We start from the raw sequence: 20,818 nt of genomic DNA, 5'->3' as shown, positions 1-20,818 counted from the left end.
GAACGACGGGGAGAAAATAATTGAATTACATGATGGAGGCGTTGAAAGATTCGGTGGAAGGAGACCAGTGGGTATGTTACTAGGAGCGAATTATTGAGTACTTAGTTAACTGAAACGAAAAAAGGTTGAGGTTAATATGCAGTAGACACGTGTACGTCGTCTGTACTCTGAATTTAATGACAATTGACTAATATAATGGTTGGCAGACCGATTAAAAATTCGCTTTTGGATTAAAGTTATGTTTGTTATTGATATATTTTATCTCAAAAATCAGTTCTTAACGAGACTTTTGAGAAAGCTCTGAATTTAATAGGCTATAAGTTTTTAAAAAAATTTCGAAACGTATGTGGTATTTGTCTCTACACAATGCTACATGATATAAAAGATGAAACGTTTTTTAAGCCCCCAAAATCGCAAGGCTGGTGCAAAAACGAATATTGTCACAGTCTTTTTATGATAATTCTAGAAAATTATTTGTTTTCACTGATGGTAGAACAAAAATGCCTCATCTTGTCAATAATATGTGTGGTTTTTGAGGTATCTTCATTTCTTAGTTGACTTGTTCCAAGCTCTCGGTCAGGACGACTGGAAACGACAAACGGCGGTTGCCGAATTTTGTGCGTCTGCCTTTTCTCTCGTTTCCATCAACCCAGAGCCTCTTTCTTGGAGACTGAAAAATACCGTAAAACAGAGCGTTTTGTGAAAGGGAAATTGTTCTGTTATTTACCTTTTCTGAGGTGACGGGATGACAAAGCAATTTAGAATCCTTGTCATGCAGATATTTACATTTTTTATTGAGGCTTTCACGGGAGGAAAATTGAACAGCTAGAATGACCATATTTACATAAACTCGCATAAGGAAAAATATTGACAATGTGTTCCATCGCTTTATTTAGCGCATTGGACGAAAGCAAAGACGGAATTTTTTTGTTGAAAGTCTGTTGTAGTAGGCTAAGCTTGTGAAGTTCTTGATACCCTTTAAAAGGGCAACTTGGTTTAAAACTTAAAGTTTTGTTTTATATTGACCTCATTTGTTATCAGTTTCTAGAAAAACATTTTTTTTGAACCGTCATCCTGTATCGTAACGCAACACTTTTTCCTTATCTATACCAAAAGCCAGCTGTGCATAAGATAAAAAGGAGAGTTCATTGCTAACTAATTTGATTTTAAGCGGTGAATCGATAGGAGGCGATCTAACGTGCAACCAAATAGTAACTGTATCGTCTAAATCCTCTTAGGTCTTTCAGAGCCGATTGTACTTTTCTTTGGAATGAAATTCTTCGACCTAATCAGCTTTCTTTTGACGCTTAGTGACACGTGATTTCCACGTGATGTGGTGATCAGAATAATGACTATGAACCCAAAAAATTGATCAGACGGACACAATAACTGATGAAATTAAAATTCTTACAAGAGCTTAAAAATTCCTGTGAAGAGAGCGAGGAAAACGATGATAATCTTCATTGGCCAGAACGCTCCTTTTAGCTTTCATATGGTTTGCACGAGTCCTACCATCCTTAAGCTGGTATTGTTGACATCTTGTAAATGACTTGAAATGCGTAACCAATCTCATTGAGCGCGAACGAGAGCCTGGATTCGCCTCTCACTGAACTACCCGCAGTGCACTTTGGGCTTACCAGATCACCGCTCTCAAGTAACAAGCAGAAACATGTAATTAAATAATAGCTCTCTGTTATTTTGTTTTTCTTTACTTTGATATTAAATTTGGAGGAAAAACGTTTCGTTAACGATGCAATTACTTGTCGCAAGGCTTTGATGAGAGTTAAGGCCCGCAAAAATTAATGACGCACGACCAGGCGTGCAACATGCTTTGGCTGAATACGTAGGAAGCAAGATTTGCTATTGTTGCTAACGCTACATTTTCTTTGTTGTTTTTCGAGCAAATTCGAAGTGAAGTTTACACTTGAATACGACTTAATGGCTATAATAACCAATTTGTCGACTGGAATCGAAATTTTTGCTTTCAAAAAAACTTCATTAACAATCCTGTGAAGCTTTACATACAAAAGGTAAGGTATCAAATGAGTTATTCAGCTGTTTGTTTATCATCGTATAAGCCTTGCAACTCTATGTATATTGTTTGTGCCAGCTTGAATGTTGTTGTTCCGAGGAGTTGGCTTCATTCAAATGTTTTCCCTACAGGTTGGATTTGCTATTTATGTGGCGTAGTGTCATTTTGGTTTTCATTTATCTTCACTTTTTACCTGTTATGCCTGTTCGTCCTTCGTATGAGGAGTATTTAAACCAATATACAACGTTAACATCTTCCGAAAACGATAAATGGTAGTTAGATGATAAATACTCGTGCCTATTTCTCACTTGATTTTAGTTTGCGTTCTACAATTGAAGTGTTTTGTTGTTTGTGAAAGATTTCGTGATATTAACAAGAAAGTTTCTGATTTTAGTGCACCCAGAAGTTCGTTTTAAGAAAAATCTAGGAATAGCTTAGAAAAAATCTTTGATAAAAATTGGTAAATAAGTTTTATGGAGAAGGATAAGGGTAGTTTACAATGCAAAGAGAAAATATCGTTTTTGAAAGCACGAAATCTATTGCTGTCACTTAGTATTTTGTCACTAATTGCATTTTTTTATGATATTGTGCCAAGTGTCGGTAATGCCGAAAAATGATCACAACGAAAAAATAAATGAAAACAACGTAGTCGATTATAATTTAAGTTTATGTTGAATTCGTTAATATCAAATAGAAGGACAGGGAGTGCAGTAAAGAATGTTCAATTGCTAGAATGTTACTGCTGCTGAACACGAATTTTTATGAATCTTTTTTTGGGTAAGCAGTTTAAGAAGTGTTTATGATAAAAATGGTGTTCCCTCTTATTTAGATTCTGAAGTGCTGAATACTTTTTAAAAAATCTTAATGAGATGTAAAGATTTAGTAGGGCGTTCAGACAGAACCTTTGAAATTATTTAAGCCGAGTTCGACCAGCTGTGGATACTACAGATCGCAATTGAAAATATTAGATACACCTTTCTAACTGTGTTATGAGCATGTTACATTAGGTTTGTGGCAAATGTTGATAGCAGGATCTAGGATCAGAACTGAAAAAAATACACTGGCAACAGCCTCTCGGTCTAAAGTCAAAAGTAGTCGATGACGCATTTGAACTAATTTTTACAACAAATCTGAAAAGCAGAGTTTTCTTGTTTGTTGCTGTTTGATGCCTTTGCCATTTTTCAATTAAAAAAAAGTAATATGTAGTGTGAAAGTTTTTCTGTATTCCTCACATGCTCACCTTGTATAGCGTTCTTGAATTCTCGAGTTGCACTAAATAAGACTCCTGCGATTACTATCTCGTTGTAAGAATAAGCAAATTTCGCATTGAAGGACCTCGCCACAGTATAGCGAGAGTGAAGCAAACCGCGACGGCGACGGCAGCGAGAACGTGGCAAAACAAAAGATCTAATGGACAGAACAATAGCTCAGCACGTGCGTTTTGAAACTTTGTAAATTTCTCATCCGTACTCTGCAAAACAAAAACGTGAAACCATCAAAATTTGCATGATCTGAAGGAACGGAAACTCAACGGTGCTCCCATACGTTAGGCTAAAGTTGAAGTTTGGCGCCGTAAGAGATGGTAGACACGTTCAGCCATTCGCAAAATTTTAATCAAAAATATAGTTTCATTTTTTAATTGACCTGTTCCTCGGCGTTGCGATCCTGACTGCTGAATGTACCTAATACTGGCTTTTAGTGAAGAGTACATTAATTTTTCACTGAGTATATGCTTGTTGCGGTTAAATGCCTGGCTGATAACTACGAGCTGAAATGATTTCATTCTTCGTTAGGAGCCATTTTTACCTTTATTCAGGGGATTTTAATCTCTTCCTTTTTAAATTTAAATTTTTTTTCGGTTTGCAATTTTCTTCGGAAACCGTGCAGACTGTGAAAATTCTTCCCTGGCAACCTTTGTAGTAGAACTTGTAATGTAAAAACACAAGAATCGTCAAATATGATAAACAAGTTTAAGAAAATTCTAGAAAAACATCGAGTGTAACAAATAAACATTAGAATTGTTATTTATAACTTGAATTCATTAGTTTTCACAAACCAGTTGAGGCAAGATTTAGTCGGCACATAGGTCAGGTCATAGACAAAACGAAAATTTACGGAAAGAGTCGAAGAAAAATGAAGATTCCGTCAATTCATGGAGGGCAACGTTTTCTATCCAGATCTCTGTTTCAGATGTTGGGTTGCAATATGCCTAAGACTTTTCGCCGTCACAATACAAAATGATTAACTGTTTGAGTATGTTGTGTTTAAATTGCCTCTATTAATTCTTGGAGGAGGTGTCTACTCGATTTGGAAGAACAATATGATTTGGGTGACACTGAGAGATTTTTATGCAAGAGTTCTCACTGATATTCCTTCATCTTGGCAGTACGTGTCTCAAGGTTCGACCAAAATAATTGAATGATGTTTGCTCTTATTAAAAAAAAAACTACTTTGTTTTCACACTCCAGCATATTTTCAACCGATGGGTGATGTCTTACGTGACGTCTATTCGCCTTTTTTTCTTTCTTTTCTTTTTGGTTTCTATCCATGTTTGACTTAACTTAAATGCTTTGTTCTTTGCACCTATTGTGGTATCCTTTCTAAAGTTTGAATAAAGCGAGTGTCGGTGGAAACTGGTGAAAAATACGCTAGGTATTCACTTGGTATTTATGAATAAGAAATTAAGAAAAAAAACAAAACAAAACAAAAGATAATCATTGTTATGAACGAGCATTATTTGTATGAATATATGTTGACATTAACAACTTTTGCGACGAGTTATCACATGTGAGTTCTACTAAAAGAAATTCAAATTGCAAGTAGTGTCTGTCTTTAGGACAAACGAGCTGTGTGAAGAGGAAGAAGTTGGAGATGTCTATATTCTCAAGCTAGAATTTTCTTCGACTTCGTAGCAGGAGATAGTTCAAAACAAACTGGTACGTGACATTAACACGAATTGTTTGATAAACACCACCTTGCTAGTTAAACTGACGGAGAACGATCCGGAACCTTCGTAATGATAAGTCATCGTTCAAGAGCTTACTTCACCTGCTGGGTTTGGAACGAAAACTGAAGTAAAAACATGCAAAAATACCCACATGCGAATACTTATCATTCGCTCTAACATCAATTACGATGCAGAGGTTTCATTAATTACAAAATAGATTAATATCGTCTTATGTGGACCTCGCTTAACAATTTTTTTTTAATATTTGGTAACTGCATGATAAAATAGCATCTGAAAAACTCCGTTAAAAACCAGATATTTCCCCCCAGTTGCCCATAGTTTCAAAAGGAATCCTGCACAAATAACAAACTTTACTTGATCTTAGTGTGTTCGTTACTATAGTTTTCTTCTCCAGCGTCTAGTAGCATGTAATTAATGAATAATGTATCACTGACAGACGAAAATATTCAAATTCAGTCATCCCTTCTTGCAAATTTAGAAAACATGTAAACTTATTGAGCAAAACAAGCGAGTGACGGCCGAATGAAGATGGTCTCCAAAATGAGATGGAGAACCTAGTATTAAGGTTGTGCAGTGTCGATGCGTTTGGTAAGGAGCTTGATTTTCAACCCACCTGCCGTTATTTAGGTTTGTTTGGTGATATACTTTTTGTGTTATTTTGGTAAGTCAGCTGAAACTTATCTCAGTCATAACACCATATGTCGAAGTTCTGAACATAATTCATAATTTTTTATGATATACCAAACATTTTAGCGTAAAAAAAGTTAGAGTGAATAACTGGGAGTTCCTCCTTGCTAAACCTGTGCGACTTCAATGTACTATTTAACACTATCCGGATGCAAGCAGTGTTTACGGAATACAACGACATGCGGAGGTGTTTTGTCGATAAAGTTTGCCTTACAATGAGCGTGGAAAGCTTTTTACAAGGTGAAAAAGTGAAATATTATTCTGTGTATTCAGATTAATTTTAATTCGTTTTTGTATTCAGCCTGGCTCGGAATTATTGAATTGTAATCTAAACTGGTAAAAGCTTGGCACAGATAACGGGTTCTTACATGTGTAGTTATCAAGTTGAGGTGGAAAATTTAGCCTTGTTGCCTGAAAGATTTGTCTTTCACATCTGGAGCATTGTTTCGCCTTAATTGCCGTTGTACATCGAATTTTTCGGGCGACTTTGCTATATCACATATTTCAACCTCAAAAAAAAAAAATGATTAACAAGAAATATAGGAGAAAAACGGTTGAAATAATAGTCAAAAGTTCCGATGAGAGGAAATTGTCGACTCCTAACACTCGCTTAAGAATAGGTTTAGTAAAAAAAAAAAAAAAAAAAAAAAAAATGATACTAACTGATTCTGCCCTCAACACAGTACAGGTTAGTATTTATTATAAGATAAAGTTCACGTAATAATGAATTGCCAATCCCGAAGCATGCTTGTTGGCAGGTCTTTAGTGGTTAATTTATTTAAATGAGATTTACAAGATTATTATTGAGAAACTCGCTATGGCTTCCCACATCACGATACCGAAGCAATGTAAAAGCAAAGTATGATAGCAAGTCAATTTGTCCCTGTAAAATGCTACAGCGTTTGTTATGAAATTCGTCATGGAAAAGGAAAATAGTTTATCATAAAATATTTTTGAAGATTAAAGAGTAATTTGGTCTAATTCGTACTCTGCCAATGGAGATTCTTCAATCCAAAATTATTTCGAATCTCCTCTTCCGAATTTTTTTTCTAGCAAGACTAAAGACTTTAAGGGGTCATGATGTTCGTTAGTTGATTTTCCAAGAAATTGTGACTGGTTTAATCATTTTCGTGTGCGGGCTTACTCTGTCACCAAGTCAAGCTTATCTCTGTAGATTCCAACAATGAATGAAAATCAATTATTCAGCTACTATTGAGCAGGTTAGCATCTGACTTGGTTGAATAAATCAAAGGAATTGAATGGGAAGACATTTGTAGGTCTTTCAGTCGCGCTAGTGGTCAAGTTAAAACGGCTTGCACAATTCTTCAGATATCTCCCACAAACAGGTTAGGATGTTAGCTTCTGCCGTTTAAGTTCAGTGCTCATTATGCATGCGGAATGCAAAGGGTAGCTAGACTCGAAATTGGTTGCAAGAAATGGAATATAGTCTTTTTCTTCCTCTGTGATATCTATAAATTTGGGTTTCGCAGAGATTTGTCCTTTTTAAAGGTTATGGAATCAATTTCAACCAAGAATTACTTCCTGAGAGAAGTGTTACCCAAATGTTCATATAGACTTAAAATTATTTGTTTACTGAACAAAATGATTGCTTTTTAATATGACAGGTTAATAAATTTTGAAAATTTCAGTATTCCACTCAGCCAGTTTCAAAGTTTAATATCTCTCATTTCTTTGAACAAGATGGCGATCAAATACCTGCGCAACCTACATCAGGAATCAATTTCCTAAAATGAGCGTGACTGAACTCAACAAGGGAATATTATCGTGATAATAAGCGGTCTCATCTATATTTACTCTTGTTGGGCCTAATTCGCCGAAATTTAACAAGTCTTTACGATTTTTAATTAGAAGGTAGCTATCAACTAAAAATGCATGAAAATCCACACGACAACCGAGTTTAAACGAACTATGAGCTCTACCGTCTATTAATGATATCATTAATTTTGTAGGCAAACGGATCTCATTTATCAGGGGGTGTAGAGAACCTGAGCATCGTAGATAGTTCAAACAGAGTTGAAAAATTTATGAGGTATTACTTGACGCGTGCAATCCTTGTGGGACGAGGTAATTAAGTTGTGTACATTGGTTAGCTTTCTGAGCCTGTCATGATCAGGTTCCACAGCCTTTTCGCTATGAAAAAGGTATAGGCCTCTCTCCTGAGTAAGAAGATAACAATAATAAAATAACAACACCAGTAACAAGAAAAACATCGACCAGGCCACATTAACACCTGGGTAATTATAAGGTAAAGAATTGAATGTAAATCAAACCACTTGCTGTTTTAACGGCAAAGTTTTCCTTGAAACCACCATGATGACAGATGACAAATTTTGTAACAGTTGAATAATTCAACGTTTAGTTAATATGCTCATGTCACACCATATCTCATTAACCTTTTCCTTCTCTTAACTTTTCGGTTAAAGGATGTGGTTGTGATTTCATTCTCAGCGTTAATACCGGCACTTATGTATGTTTTATCATGATAAGAGCAAGACGATTCGAGAAAAAATTTATCACCTCCTGCAGAGAAAATGCAATCAATGCTATTAATTCCTAAGTAAACTTTGGGCAAAGCAAAGATCAATAGACCGGCTACAGTAGATCACGATGAATTTTTCCTTCTTTATCGGATAACACTGAACGTAAGCTTTTTAAGTGTGGTTCGAGTGGTTATCGATTCCGTGTAGGAAAGACTGCGATTTGCTTCACTTTAATGCTATTGATTTTGACTGTGTTATTATCAAAGAGCAATTATCGGATGTTAACACAGAGAATTCATCGCAAACTCGTCGCTTATTTTTGAGTTTTCTTTTACTAACGGTCGATTATTTATCAGGCACAAAATAACGATCTTTCGCCTCAGTGGACGGATGATTAAGGAGCCTGTCGATCTCGACTGACAACGATTAAACTCGATTGTTCAAACCTCCTCTACCGCCAATATTGACTCATGCAATTACGCCCGAAGAATTTAATAACACTAATCTATCCTGACTTGAGATTCTTCTCAGAAGTCGCACTTGTCTTAAGTTTTACACGTCATAGAGCTAAATGTATTGTTTAGTGCTAATCCAGCCGCTTCATTTTCCCATGGTTGTTGGATGTTACCGGAACCTTGACACGAAACTGTAGACAGCGGGGGACTGTAAACATCTTGCAAAAATCGCATGACTGCGTATTCAAAATAAGAGACTGCATTTTCTCGGTTTCAAGTAGGGTTGATCTAAAGTCGACGCTTTTATTACGAAGGTGAGTCTTCTGGGTTTCAAAGAACCCATTGTTCATTGTTCTGAATTGAAAGCTGACGGTGACAAATTTTACCTTTCTTCAAGAAGATTACCTCAGCTCATGTGCAGTGCCCCCTCAAATTATGTACTGAGATTAAAACATGCTTGATATGTTCCTGCTTGGGCTGTCTCTGTCATATTGATCACTTTCTTGATAAGCGTACTCTACTTTTACCTCGCTTTGATCGAGAAGAAGAGAATCATCTTACGTGTCTTATAACAGAGTGATTCACAAATTATGGTCGTACGAATTCAAAGTCAGCATTCGGTAATAATTGTTGCATCGTTAGTCATTGAAAGAGGGATTGAGAAAACAGTTTTTTCGTTATCGCTTCCGTGTATCCAAGGAAAAAAATTGATGATAATCAACTTAATTAAAATTTTTCAAAAGGCTTGAGCAAATAGACATCTTCATTGAATTAAGAGTTTTTTCAGCTAACGTTTTGAGGAATTACTCTTTGGCAAAATTTCTCGGTGTTTTACAGGTAAGGTAAGGAACACGGAACCCCTAAAGCACGGAACGGAAAACAATATGGTTACGAGCTATGAGAAAGGAGCTACTTTAGTCACGAACTGCAATCGAAAGGAAAATAGAACTCTTTTTAGCTCGATCTTAACTCACGATCAATCAGCAAAAATTAGCTTTGCTTTATCATTTTGAGCTGCATGTTAAAGGTGCACTTAGCGCAATGATAATTAAACTAAAATCCGGAGCCCTTTAGGGTTTCCAAAAAGGTCTATACCAAATATTTGACTGACTGAATCTGGAAAGAATTACTGAGATTACTTTGACGATTGATTACATGACTGCTTTAGTTTCTACCGTTGTTTAAACCTAAATTTTCGGGACGCATCCGTCGATCACCTGAGCATACAATGGTGTTATTGGATGTTGTCTCCAATCAGTGAGCCAGCGATTTTCGCTCTCTTGAACGTCAGCGAAAACAGCGTTTAGTTTACGCCGTTATTATAAAACTTTCTTACGGCTAAAGTGCGAAAATTTCCTGTAAAACTTTGGAAAGAGCATTTGTCATCTATTTACTTGGCGCGATCAAACCTGGGGCGGTTTAATTTATTTCTTCCTACTGATGTCAGTGGATGTCTTTGTCATCAAATTCTGAGAATTTAATATCGAATCTAATTGCTAATTACCTGTCGGTTTGACACTGAAAGTGCTGATTACCCTCGATGGTGAAAGGGTGAAGGAAATGAACTGCTAATCCCTCAGCTCACACGATATCATTGTTGATTTACGCATGGTGAACAGATCAATAACTCGCCTCAGCCTTCACTTTCGGGTAATAATTGATCTGCCAGTCACTGACAAATCGCCATATTTTCTCAACCTTATCTACTAATCATTTTTTCACTTAATTACCGAGTTTGATTTTTAAAGCCATTTTCAGTCATAACTGTCCAACTCGGAAGGCATGCAGTCTGCTATTTTCTGAGAACAAGGGTGGGCTCAATCACGCATGAGCGGAATATCATATATGGCTAACACAGATTGACGGTCGTACATGCGGGCAGTGCACAATGATTTGTCGGTAGATAGGTCACAGGGTGGATGCACGGCCAATGATAACAAAGACAAAAACTCTATCGAATGATGTAGATTGTGATACTCGGTACGGGAAAACTCGCAAGATCCATGCAGTTCGTATTGTGAACAAGAGAGATTCTAGGTCGAAAGTTGTTTAGCATGCCTAACTTTGGAAGTTAGTTAGGATAAGATTTAGACTTTTAACTGGTTCACCGAGCCCAAGTTTTTTATTTATTTGCAGTCGGTTGGTCCCTGCAGAAAATAAACCACCTCATATAAAATAATTTATTTGATTTCCTGTGACAAAACTGACTGGCATTCTGTATTGTGTAGTGCATAATTTGCGCCGCTGATACAAATTCTCTTGTTCAGCTTTGTTAACTGTTTTACATATCAGCTTCAGAATTTCAGATGGTTGAAGTCTTCATACCGTTACATTCCTGAAAGAATTTAATTGAAATATTCTTTTTCATTTCTACGAAAGAAGGAACCATTTAACAAGTGCTCGAGAACACTAATTTCAAGTGAAAAACAAAATAGTGTAACTGGTTTGTTGACCTTTTTTTGTTGCATGGGCGACATCGATTAACTTTTCACTTTAATGCACCGCCAGCTGCTTGTCAAAGGATAAAGACACAAACGACATTTCCATCTAAGTAATCTTCTCATATTCCTCTCCTTGAGCGGTTGTCATCTTTGAATTGAATCACGCATAAGTAGATCAAGTCGAGTCTTTGACAACAAGATACTTGTGGTCCTAATTCTCTCTGGAGACACAGCTTGACAACCTGTTTTAAGTCCATCGTCCTTTCGGAAAATTTTAATATGTCATTATTTCGCGAAATTGCAGAAAAATCTCTGGAATTTCCAGGTGCATATGTCGGTGTTTACTTAAACAGTTTACACATTCAAATGAATAATTCCATGCACTTACTCTCTGTGTGTTTGTTTTGTACGAAAATTCAACAGTGTCCTCTTTACTAAACCTCAGCAGCGTAACTCCACTTTAAACTTGGGAGTAAAACCTCTCGAAAATTGATTTAAATAGTAGTTAGTCATGTCAACATTTAATTAGATGTTTTATGAGCCGGTTTGTTTAACAATCCTTCAGACTGAAGTGCTCGGGAACACATCAGCACATGGTTTTAAGTTGATATAGCAACTGAAACACCAAAGAAATCTTGGTAACAAGGTTTGTGCTGCTGTAAGATAATCTTAATTATTTCCGAAATGTGCTGGTTTCAAATCAGTAGTTGTAAAATCTAAGAATCTCATCTCAGATGCATCGGCTAACGGATGAATATTTTGATTCTGCAGCCGAATGAATGGCAATGGATTTTGACTGCAAATGGTCTCCTATGACAACATCACAGGTACGTTACGATTACGTTGCTTGAGTTCTAATGAAAATATGTTCAAGTGATGTCAGAATTTACGCGAAATCAAGTTGAAAATAAACAAGCAATGATTTATCTAAACCTTTCAAAATAGTTACAGAAACACGGACAAAGTCTGTTTACAGCTTCGTTTAACCAATACCTTTCAAGTAATTGAACGCTTTTTAATTGACCGCCGTCACGCTTGAGTTTCTGTCGAGCCCCATGAGACATCGCTACCCAAGTCTATTAACGTTCTCGTGTTCTTTCTTTTAATAAAACCAATATCCTGAACACCCTATTGTAGGAAGCTAAAAGAACGACTCTCCTTTGTTTCTGAAGATCGTAATGGAGACAAGGTCGACAATATTCTCGATCGAGAGAGTGAACTTCATTAATAATATTGCACTTGACAGTTTGCATCTTCTTCTAAGCAAGTAAGATCGACGACAATAGCGGCCTCTCTCTTTAGTTTGTACCTGCATATTTTAAGTTTCAAAAGACTTCTAATTACAAATGCATTGTGTTTCTATTACCTCAACGAAATGAAAATGGGCAAGAGCTTGAAGCGTGAAGCTCTCAAAAAATTTTTGTGGGATCTAAAACCGACCAGGATCCAACTGTAATTGAGTAGAAGTTGCGTAAAATATCAGGTATACTTTCTCTTTTTTACTTAACTTATGGATTACATTAATAAGATCTTAAAAGCAGCCATCCCTCACCATCTTAGTTGATGCTAACAAGACTAAATTCTGTAAGTACTTATCCATAATTTTGATTAAATCTGTTTCCTGTCGAAGACAGAGGAAAACATTTGTGGATTGCAGAGACAAAGGAGTGGTTATTCCGGTTGATTTCTGTCCGTGGAGTAGATATGCGTGCGTCACTTCCAAGCCAATAAGACGTTGTCATGATGTTCATTCAGTCAGCTCTAAAAGTTACAAATGTGAATATTTGGTTTGCCTTGTGTAGATTTTATGCTTAAATAAATTTGTAAAGCGAGTTTGTTTTACTTTTTGCATTAGGCATTTTGGCAAGAGATGTCGGGGGATCGTGACATCATGAGAACTGGAATCGCCGAGAGGGTTCAAGCCGGGCGCTCGCCACCGCTTAGAAGACGAAGAACAAGGGAATACATTCCAAACTCCAGATCAACACAAAGACAAGGTTATCTGGATCAAAACTTGCACGAAAGCAGCTTATTCAGTGATGAATTGACTTACGGAACCCGTGATGCTAGTGAGCGTCTTTATCCCGACGAGAATATGACCAATTTTACTCGTTCATCCAGCGAAAACCAACACCATTTGCAGGACATTTTACGAGTGATGCCCGAGAACTCGCACCTGAGCGAAAGGTATCAGATACTCAAAGCGGAGAATAAAATACTCCGTGAGCGTTTGCAAAATGCGCTACAAAGGGAAATGAAGGCACTTAAGACATTTAAAAGACTTGCTAAAGAAAACAGGCAACTTAAGCTGAACTTAAGAAAATACGAGAGAACATTGCTTGGATTCTACGACGATGACACAGGTACGCGGTCTATTAGAATTAAAATTTTGTAGTGTTGGGAAAAATTGCGATTCTACTGCCCTGAATTTTTCACCGGCTTTAAAAAGGGAACAAGCAAATGAACAAGGAACCTCTCTCAGTCAACAAATTGTACCTGCGATTAGCGATTTGCGTTTTGTTTGTTTACAACAAAAATGTTTCGCTCAGCAAACAAATTCATTAATGAAGTATTCGTGATAACACCTGACAGCTTCAAAAGAAAATAACATTAATTGTTTGTGTGGCTTGCTTGCAATAGTTCCGCTTCTAATTATGTATCAATGGTGTCATTTTTACCCACTTAAATGTTCCTATGAATGCATCGGTCATAACACGTTTTTTTTCTTTGATTAAATCTAAACGAATCAAACTGAATAGAGCGGCGCACTTTTATTTCCGTAATGTATTCAAGTAACTATTGTTTGCGTCGTGAATTCTCAAATCAGCCTATTTCACATTCGGCACGGAGAGAGAAAGCGGCAAAAGCGAAGATAAAATCTGCGGTATTGTATCTTCAAGAGTTCAACTTTTGAGCTCTAAGACTATGTACGATGTTGATTTTGACACAGTTTAACTCGATGTACTAAAGAATATTTCTATCGGTCACTTATATCGATATGATTGGAAGCCTAACAAACTTTTTCACGGTCGAGTCCAGAAAACATGATAAAAACCTCTGACAAAGAAATCTTTTGTGCCTGGTAACCACTGCGCTTTCATCAGTTTGGTAAAATTGTATGAGCACTTTTTCCACTTTTCATTTGTTTTTGTTGTAAATTTTGTTTTTTCTTGATACCTCTTGCGCGCTAAACGCCATAGCGATCTTCGCCATAGCCGGATAAATTGAAATCTAATTTAGGCAATAAGCTTCTTAAGCAAAAAATCTTATGGAAATTTCGCTTACATTTTTCCACTTTTGCAAACAATTATCGTAATCGTATTTCACCTTCTGTAAGTAAAATTAAGGTGTTCTGCAGACACGTTTCCAGAATCATATTGTTTAAGAATTGGTATGAATGTGGAATGAAGGAAAAACGGTGATTGGGTGAAAGGATTGTTTACTTTGTGAACTTTTCAGTTGGGCTGATCCCTACGAATCGTGGTTTATTCGTGTGTCATTTTTGGAGTTACAGCGAAGGATTTTTTTAGGCTGAAATATGCTATCCTTAAAATTTACGTAATGTGTATCTCAGTAAAACTGACGATTTGGCTCAGTGAAACCCTTCGCTTCATTCAGTTTAGATTCAATCTAAGATAGTCAAATAAAGGAACGAAGGCACACAAGGGATTTGAAATTTGCTCCAAAATCCATCTAACTTGCGGTTCTTTCATTTTATTTCTGTTCATTTATTTCTTTTGAAAACCATTTCCTGTTTTTTATCACTTTGTGCTGTAGCTCAGTCTTTGTCTCAGACCACGTTCCAACCAGCGAGTGTTTTTGAGACGTGAGCAGGATATTTTGATCTTTGATCGACTTATTGTGCGACATGAAAGACTTGATCCAGAGTAAATCTTTCGAAAACAAATGTTTTGTCAACAGAACTTAAAGTTTCCTTGGATCATTACATAACTTACGTCACTTAGCAGTTTCCCTTATTAAAGTGGAATTTACTCAAAGCCCTTAACAGCAAAAGTACAAAGCGACAGATAGAAGAAATTGCTTATATAACAACCTGAAGTCACTTTGCGATGGTAATTCATCATGCCTCCATAACATTAAACAAAACTTCAACATATTTTGAATGCAAATTGCAAAAAAAAACAACAACAAACAACAACACATTTTGGATCAGATGCCAGTGACTATGTTCAATTGCCTCCTGTACCTTGCGGGGAAATAAAATGTTCAGAACGGCTAGTGTCGGAATGAACAGACGCAGAGCCGTGATGGTCCCACCACGAACTGCTGATGATCATGGAGTAATTAAACTAAAACTTCGTGCTGTAAGGTCGCAGAGTGTGGCAGGGTTACATTATATTTATCTTACAGCTGAAAGGCCCCAGACAACCAGCGAACGCTATTCTGTCGCACTACTGGCAGGTGATCACGATTGAACTGATACATGTAAAGATATGCACGTCTTTATTAACCAGATGAGTTCTTTTCATATCGTTTCATCGTAAAATATGCTCTAAAACATTGTTAAGATATTATACGCCGCATAATTTTCGAGAAAGAGGAAACGAAGTAATCTCAACTTTTAAAATATTGGATTTCTTTTTTGGCTGATTTTGGATCAAGTCGATCTCTTAAAAACAATGCAAAACAAAAGTAGGAAGGGCTTTTTCATTTTATTTTTTACGAACAAACGCGACCACGAACATATATTTAGCAATTCAACTATTATAACAAGACCATTTTACTTTTAGTCTGTAGACTGTGGAGTGTTTACGTGTCTGTGCATACATTTTACGATTAGGGATTCATTGATTAGACACATCCCTTTTTATGCCACGAGCGTATAAGCGTATAATTAGCATGTAAAATTGAATTCTCTCTAAAGCCTTGGCCTTGATTGTTCAAAGGTTGGATAACCCTATCCACAAGATAAATCTCTATCCGGTGGATAGCGCAGTACATTTTATAATCACTTATCTGCTGGATAGCGATTTATTCGTTGGATAGCGTTATCCGCCCTTTATACAACGGGGCCCTAATCTTTGTAATATTTTCTTTTTTATGTGCCAAATATTTCCAGATCGTTCAAAATCACTCGTTGCCCCTGAGCTGTAAAATAGTTTTATGACGCACAGGGAAGTTTAATTAGTCATGGCTTTGTTTTAATGATAACAATTACGTGATTAGATGATAGTCAGTTGTACCTTTACCGCAGACCAATTATTGTGATCTTAAATAGTCATTAGCCCTTAAGAAGAGTGTGATATAAATATTCTGGACACAAAAACTTTTTCTGTTTCAGTCTCAAGTACTGGGCTTCGTGAAATATTCTGTTCTCCGTTTGCGCGGTCCGTTTCTGTATTTATGTCATGTAACTTTGGCACATCAGGACAATTTACTATTGTATTTTTTTTCGCTTACCGCACGAAAGGCTCATTTGCGATAATGAAAACTGTAACGATCGTCCATTGACCATGTATCGTCCTGACTGACATGCCAAAAACTTCGTTTTAGTCCCTGATTTCTGGAATAACGAAGAGCCAACTTGCATTAAATAATGGTCCATAATATGAAACTTGCAATTGTCTGTTGTGGCATAAATGTGAAACAGCTATCAATATCTGTAGAACTGTGTGTTTATTAATGTTTATGCCACTGTGGTATTTCTTGAATATTCTATGGACTCGATTAACAGGCCATGTTTACTGCTTCGCCAATGTTGCACATAGAGAGAAGCACCTACATGCCGCTTCGGTCTCCAAGGGTCTTGAAAGACTTGACCACAAAGTATCATCTCATGCTTCATTAAAACTACAATAGGTGACCTCGATAAATTTATGAAATAGCAATAATATTTTAAAAAAAGGAAATATGATCCCTTTATTTTTTCAAAGTAAAAAATCTCCATATGAGATACCTTTAGCCACTTCAACGGCAAACTACGTGCAGCTAGTTTAGAATATAACTTTAACGCATCGATGAGGATTCTCAGAGACAAATTGTTTGCGTTTGAAACAAATCAGGTGTTACAAAGTCTTAAAGTTTTTATTCTTTTCTCAAAACGGTTTTCAAAGTTTTACGTTGAATCGCATGGCTCCTATCTGTGATTCTATTTAGATTCAGACCACAGTGAACATCCAAAAGATCCAGACTTTGGCGCCAATCTAACACAGGAAGACAGCACAGTGTTACACGGGGAGGACCTCTGCAACGGGCAAGAATCGCCAGAAAGAGACTGCAATCAGACACCTCAGCCTTTAAAAGAAACTAAGAGTACATCCACATCAACTGAGGATATAATTTTAACGGGTAAAGAAGATAAATGCACATCAACGGATGATTTGGAAATTTTTGGACTAAAAACGGAGTCTGCTGAAAGCTCAGACACTGAGAACAACGACGACAAGGTGCCCGAGTGTGCGGGACCTGAGTACCATGCTACAAGTCTTATTGAGGCAAGTAATAACGCATGCGCAAGGCGTGAATACCCAGCTCCAAATCTGACTGATGCAACAAAAGTACAGTTCTTGCAATCTCAGTTACTCGCCATGCGAACACAAAGTGTACAAGAACGAAGGAAATTCAGCGATACTCGACGATATTGGACGGATCCCGTGATAGCTAACAATTTAGGTGTGAAGGAACTGAAAAGGGCGTCCAGTTCACCGAGCTTACTGGGTGAGTCAGCTATTTCCTGAGCAGCGGTTACTAAAGTAGATGTAAACTTGTTGTCAAACAACATAGAGTCAGCAGAGGGCGTAGGTTTCAGATGGACTCACTATGAAATCCTATACCTTCCCATCCAGACCACTCATTCAGCTTAATTAATGTTTTTAAAGTTATTTCTTGGAATTTGAGGAGGTAGTAATAATGATAATAATAATAATAATAATAATGATAAAGAGTCAAACAAGAATACGTTTTTAGTTATTGGAAGATCCTGAGTGCGATAAAGGATGCCAAATTGTCGCATTCTGTACAGATTCTATACAGACTATACATTCTATTTGCTCATGATGAGAAGAGATTATAATCTCTTGATGTTGACTAAAGTTTTTAAAATAGTGTTTCACCAACAGATAAAGCGATGTTCTTTGTGGTTCAAATAGAAACACGTTTAACAATAAAATTTCATTTTGCAGATGGGTGTGGCGAGAACACAACAGAGAAAAAGAATCTCCATCGTAAGGATGCTGCGTCGATCCCAAAACGACGCGTGTCGGACGGCAATAATCCTTTCTCATCTGATTTTATTCCTCGGTCGCGACCATCGTCATTTAATGATGGTGAGCTTAGCACAGTCCCTGAGGTGACTATTTCTCAAGATGAAGAGTGTAATGACAGTGAAGACAGCTCCAGATCACCTTCTCCTAATTCAAGGGTAGGGTTCATCTTCAACTTCAGAGTCACCCTTGACGTCTTATTTTTCTTTAATCAATGATTCTAAGTAATATTGTCTTTTCTTACCTAAAAAAAAAAAAACACCTTTAAGAACTGAAGCAAACAGCGGTCTTTATTTTGTGTATGTCAACTCAATTATAAGGTATCTCGTTTTACGGGTCCGTTAAGCTACCTTCTCAAACTCATTAATAATTCATGCTGAGAAAACAAAGGAAATTACAACCGTAAAGGAGGTTTGGATATGTGATCTTAATTATCATAAAATTTGGTGAACTTTTGCTTTGATTTTCTCCTAGAATCATTAATGGTTTGAGAAGCTATATCAAACATTCGAAAGGGTGTTTCATCCGATATCCAAACACCTTGAAGTTGGTTAAAAAATACTCGGCTGAGTCTCATTTTTTCAACCAGTTCTCAGTGTTGGATATCGGATGAAACACTCTTCCTCGTGTTTGATATATTACGTGACCTTAGAGAAACGGCCTCAGTTCTGATCCTTTCCTGATCCACTTCACAGCATTCTCAAGATGATCTGGCGTCAAGCTCCTCGTCGCCGGTCCCCTCTCCCATAAGCGTGGAAAGTCCAGCTTCCCAAAGATCACCGCGGGCGTCTCCATTCATTCTGGACGTAGACTCCGTAATTAGTGAAAGGCACCAGGTGAGGGACCTATTTTTCTTATCATAACGCTGAAGTTCTGGCATCTTTGACCCATTAATTGCAACAGAAAGTCGAATAATCTTTTCATAGATCAGTTATTTTTAATTGACGAATGCAGTTCAAATCCTAAAATATAGTAAAACACGGTGATTCCAACTGGTTGGTACGTGGCAAGGCAGATCGAAGCAGCATATGACTGTTGGCTGCCTTCAGTTTTGTTCTTTTACTAACGAACGACAAAATGCATGAATCAGCTTTGATTTTAATCCACTTACTTCTTCATATCAGTAGAAAACTACGAAAAGTTGTCTTTATCATCAAAATGCAGACATTTCCCTTTGAGTACATTGAAACTTTGAAACAGAAAGAGGAAAATTCCTTTCTGATCGTTTCCCATCAACTCCATGCTCCACCCCTCTAAAAACAGCCGAATAAGCAGAAACATGCGTGTCTTAAGAATCACTTCATAGCTTTCTAAAAAGTTTTTATAGATCGCCCTACACAGGTTTTTTTTTTTTGATACGATAACAACATCTTGTTGATGGGAAAATACAGATTCATGACACAGAAATTTTAATTTCGGCCCGCCGACTATTTTCTAGAAACTTCTGGCCGAGGCTCCAGCCTCACCCAGTCCACAACCAAGTCCAGCCGGAAGCCCTCAGACAAAAAGAAAACTGGCTCATACAGTATCACTTCCACAAACGTCAGTTCATCATTACTTGGGTATGCAGGGACAGAGCAAAGACACTGTGGACAAGAACGACCCACCACTAACGGTACATATTCGAGTTATCATTTGCGTTTGTTTCCGTTAATAGAATACTCGACTGATGTTATGGTATCGCGACGAGTATTGTACTTTGACCTGAGAAATTTTTCTTTGCTTGCGAACGGAAGTTGAAAGGAGAATCACTTATGTCCAGGATTCAAGAGGCTTTTAGAATTTTTTCAATTTTTTGAAATTTTCTTCAATCCTATTTCCCCTCCATCTTTCTTTCTTGACTTTCCTTTAATCTGAAATTTGAGAGCCTGAGCATGTAGTGGAATGATGTTAACTCTCAAACTCCCATGAGTGATATAAACATAATTTTTCCTTACAATATCAAGCAGACAAGTGATGACAATAACAAAAAATATCGTATAGGTGATTATTAATTGATCCAATACCATATTCTCCGAACTAACATCATTATAATTGTATGGAAGACAGTGTGGAAAATAACTAATGAGATCTTGGGAGAGAAAGGGTTTAAAGTAATTTAAGAACTGTCTGTCAAATTTTAGCGCCGGTCAAGAAGGAAGTCAATTGATGACGATGAAATCTACGTCAAGAAAAACCGTCAAACGTCTGTGTCACTGGTAAGAGAAACGTTACTGTTGGCGAATGCCCCTCTTCAGTAAAGCTTAACTTTTAGCTCGACTGCCTTTTTTCGTCAGAAATTCGAAGGTGACATCGAAAGAGAAAACGCCGAGAGTCTGGCAGCAGACATTGCAGAGTTTCTAAACAGCCGCAAGAAACGATCCCGAGCGGATACAATGCCGGTAAAAATACACTTGAACTCTCTCTTTCCTGCTATGTATACGGACAAAGTAGATTACATAAAGGCCTTTGATCGGGCGTTCTGTTCATCATGAAAGGACGGTTTCAGCGACCACCTTAATTACTCTGGAT

At 37.0% G+C, this 20,818-nt stretch overlaps 1 protein-coding gene across 11 annotated transcripts in view; it reads left to right on the top strand.

Annotated features, from left to right (window-relative positions):
• LOC113684990 (uncharacterized) overlaps positions 1-20,818 on the top strand; it is a 30,221-nt gene continuing 9,403 nt past the window's right edge. The window contains exons 1-10 of one of the 11 annotated variants that reach the window (XM_027202425.2): positions 5,455-5,627; positions 5,754-5,927; positions 11,856-11,911; positions 12,940-13,447; positions 17,202-17,762; positions 18,227-18,465; positions 19,003-19,143; positions 19,746-19,922; positions 20,431-20,505; positions 20,584-20,688. In XM_027202425.2, the coding sequence (XP_027058226.2) occupies positions 11,864-11,911; positions 12,940-13,447; positions 17,202-17,762; positions 18,227-18,465; positions 19,003-19,143; positions 19,746-19,922; positions 20,431-20,505; positions 20,584-20,688 (1,854 nt within the window). In that variant the 5' untranslated portion in view covers positions 5,455-5,627; positions 5,754-5,927; positions 11,856-11,863. Of the gene's footprint in view, positions 72-1,706; positions 2,031-4,764; positions 4,969-5,454; positions 5,628-5,753; positions 5,928-8,790; positions 8,958-11,492; positions 11,731-11,855; positions 12,568-12,735; positions 12,861-12,939; positions 13,448-15,196; positions 15,507-17,201; positions 17,763-18,226; positions 18,466-19,002; positions 19,144-19,745; positions 19,923-20,430; positions 20,506-20,583; positions 20,689-20,818 lie in introns of those variants that run through there. The other 10 variants (XM_089192338.1, XM_089192341.1, XM_089192337.1 and 7 more) reach the window with 10 other exon arrangements.

Source organism: Pocillopora damicornis, chromosome 13 (genome assembly GCF_964200805.1).
Source record: "Pocillopora damicornis chromosome 13, jaPocDami1.2, whole genome shotgun sequence".
Taxonomy (NCBI): domain Eukaryota; kingdom Metazoa; phylum Cnidaria; class Anthozoa; order Scleractinia; family Pocilloporidae; genus Pocillopora; species Pocillopora damicornis.
The sequence above is the reverse complement of the archived record's forward strand: the minus strand, read 5'-3'. Positions and strand labels throughout refer to the sequence as shown.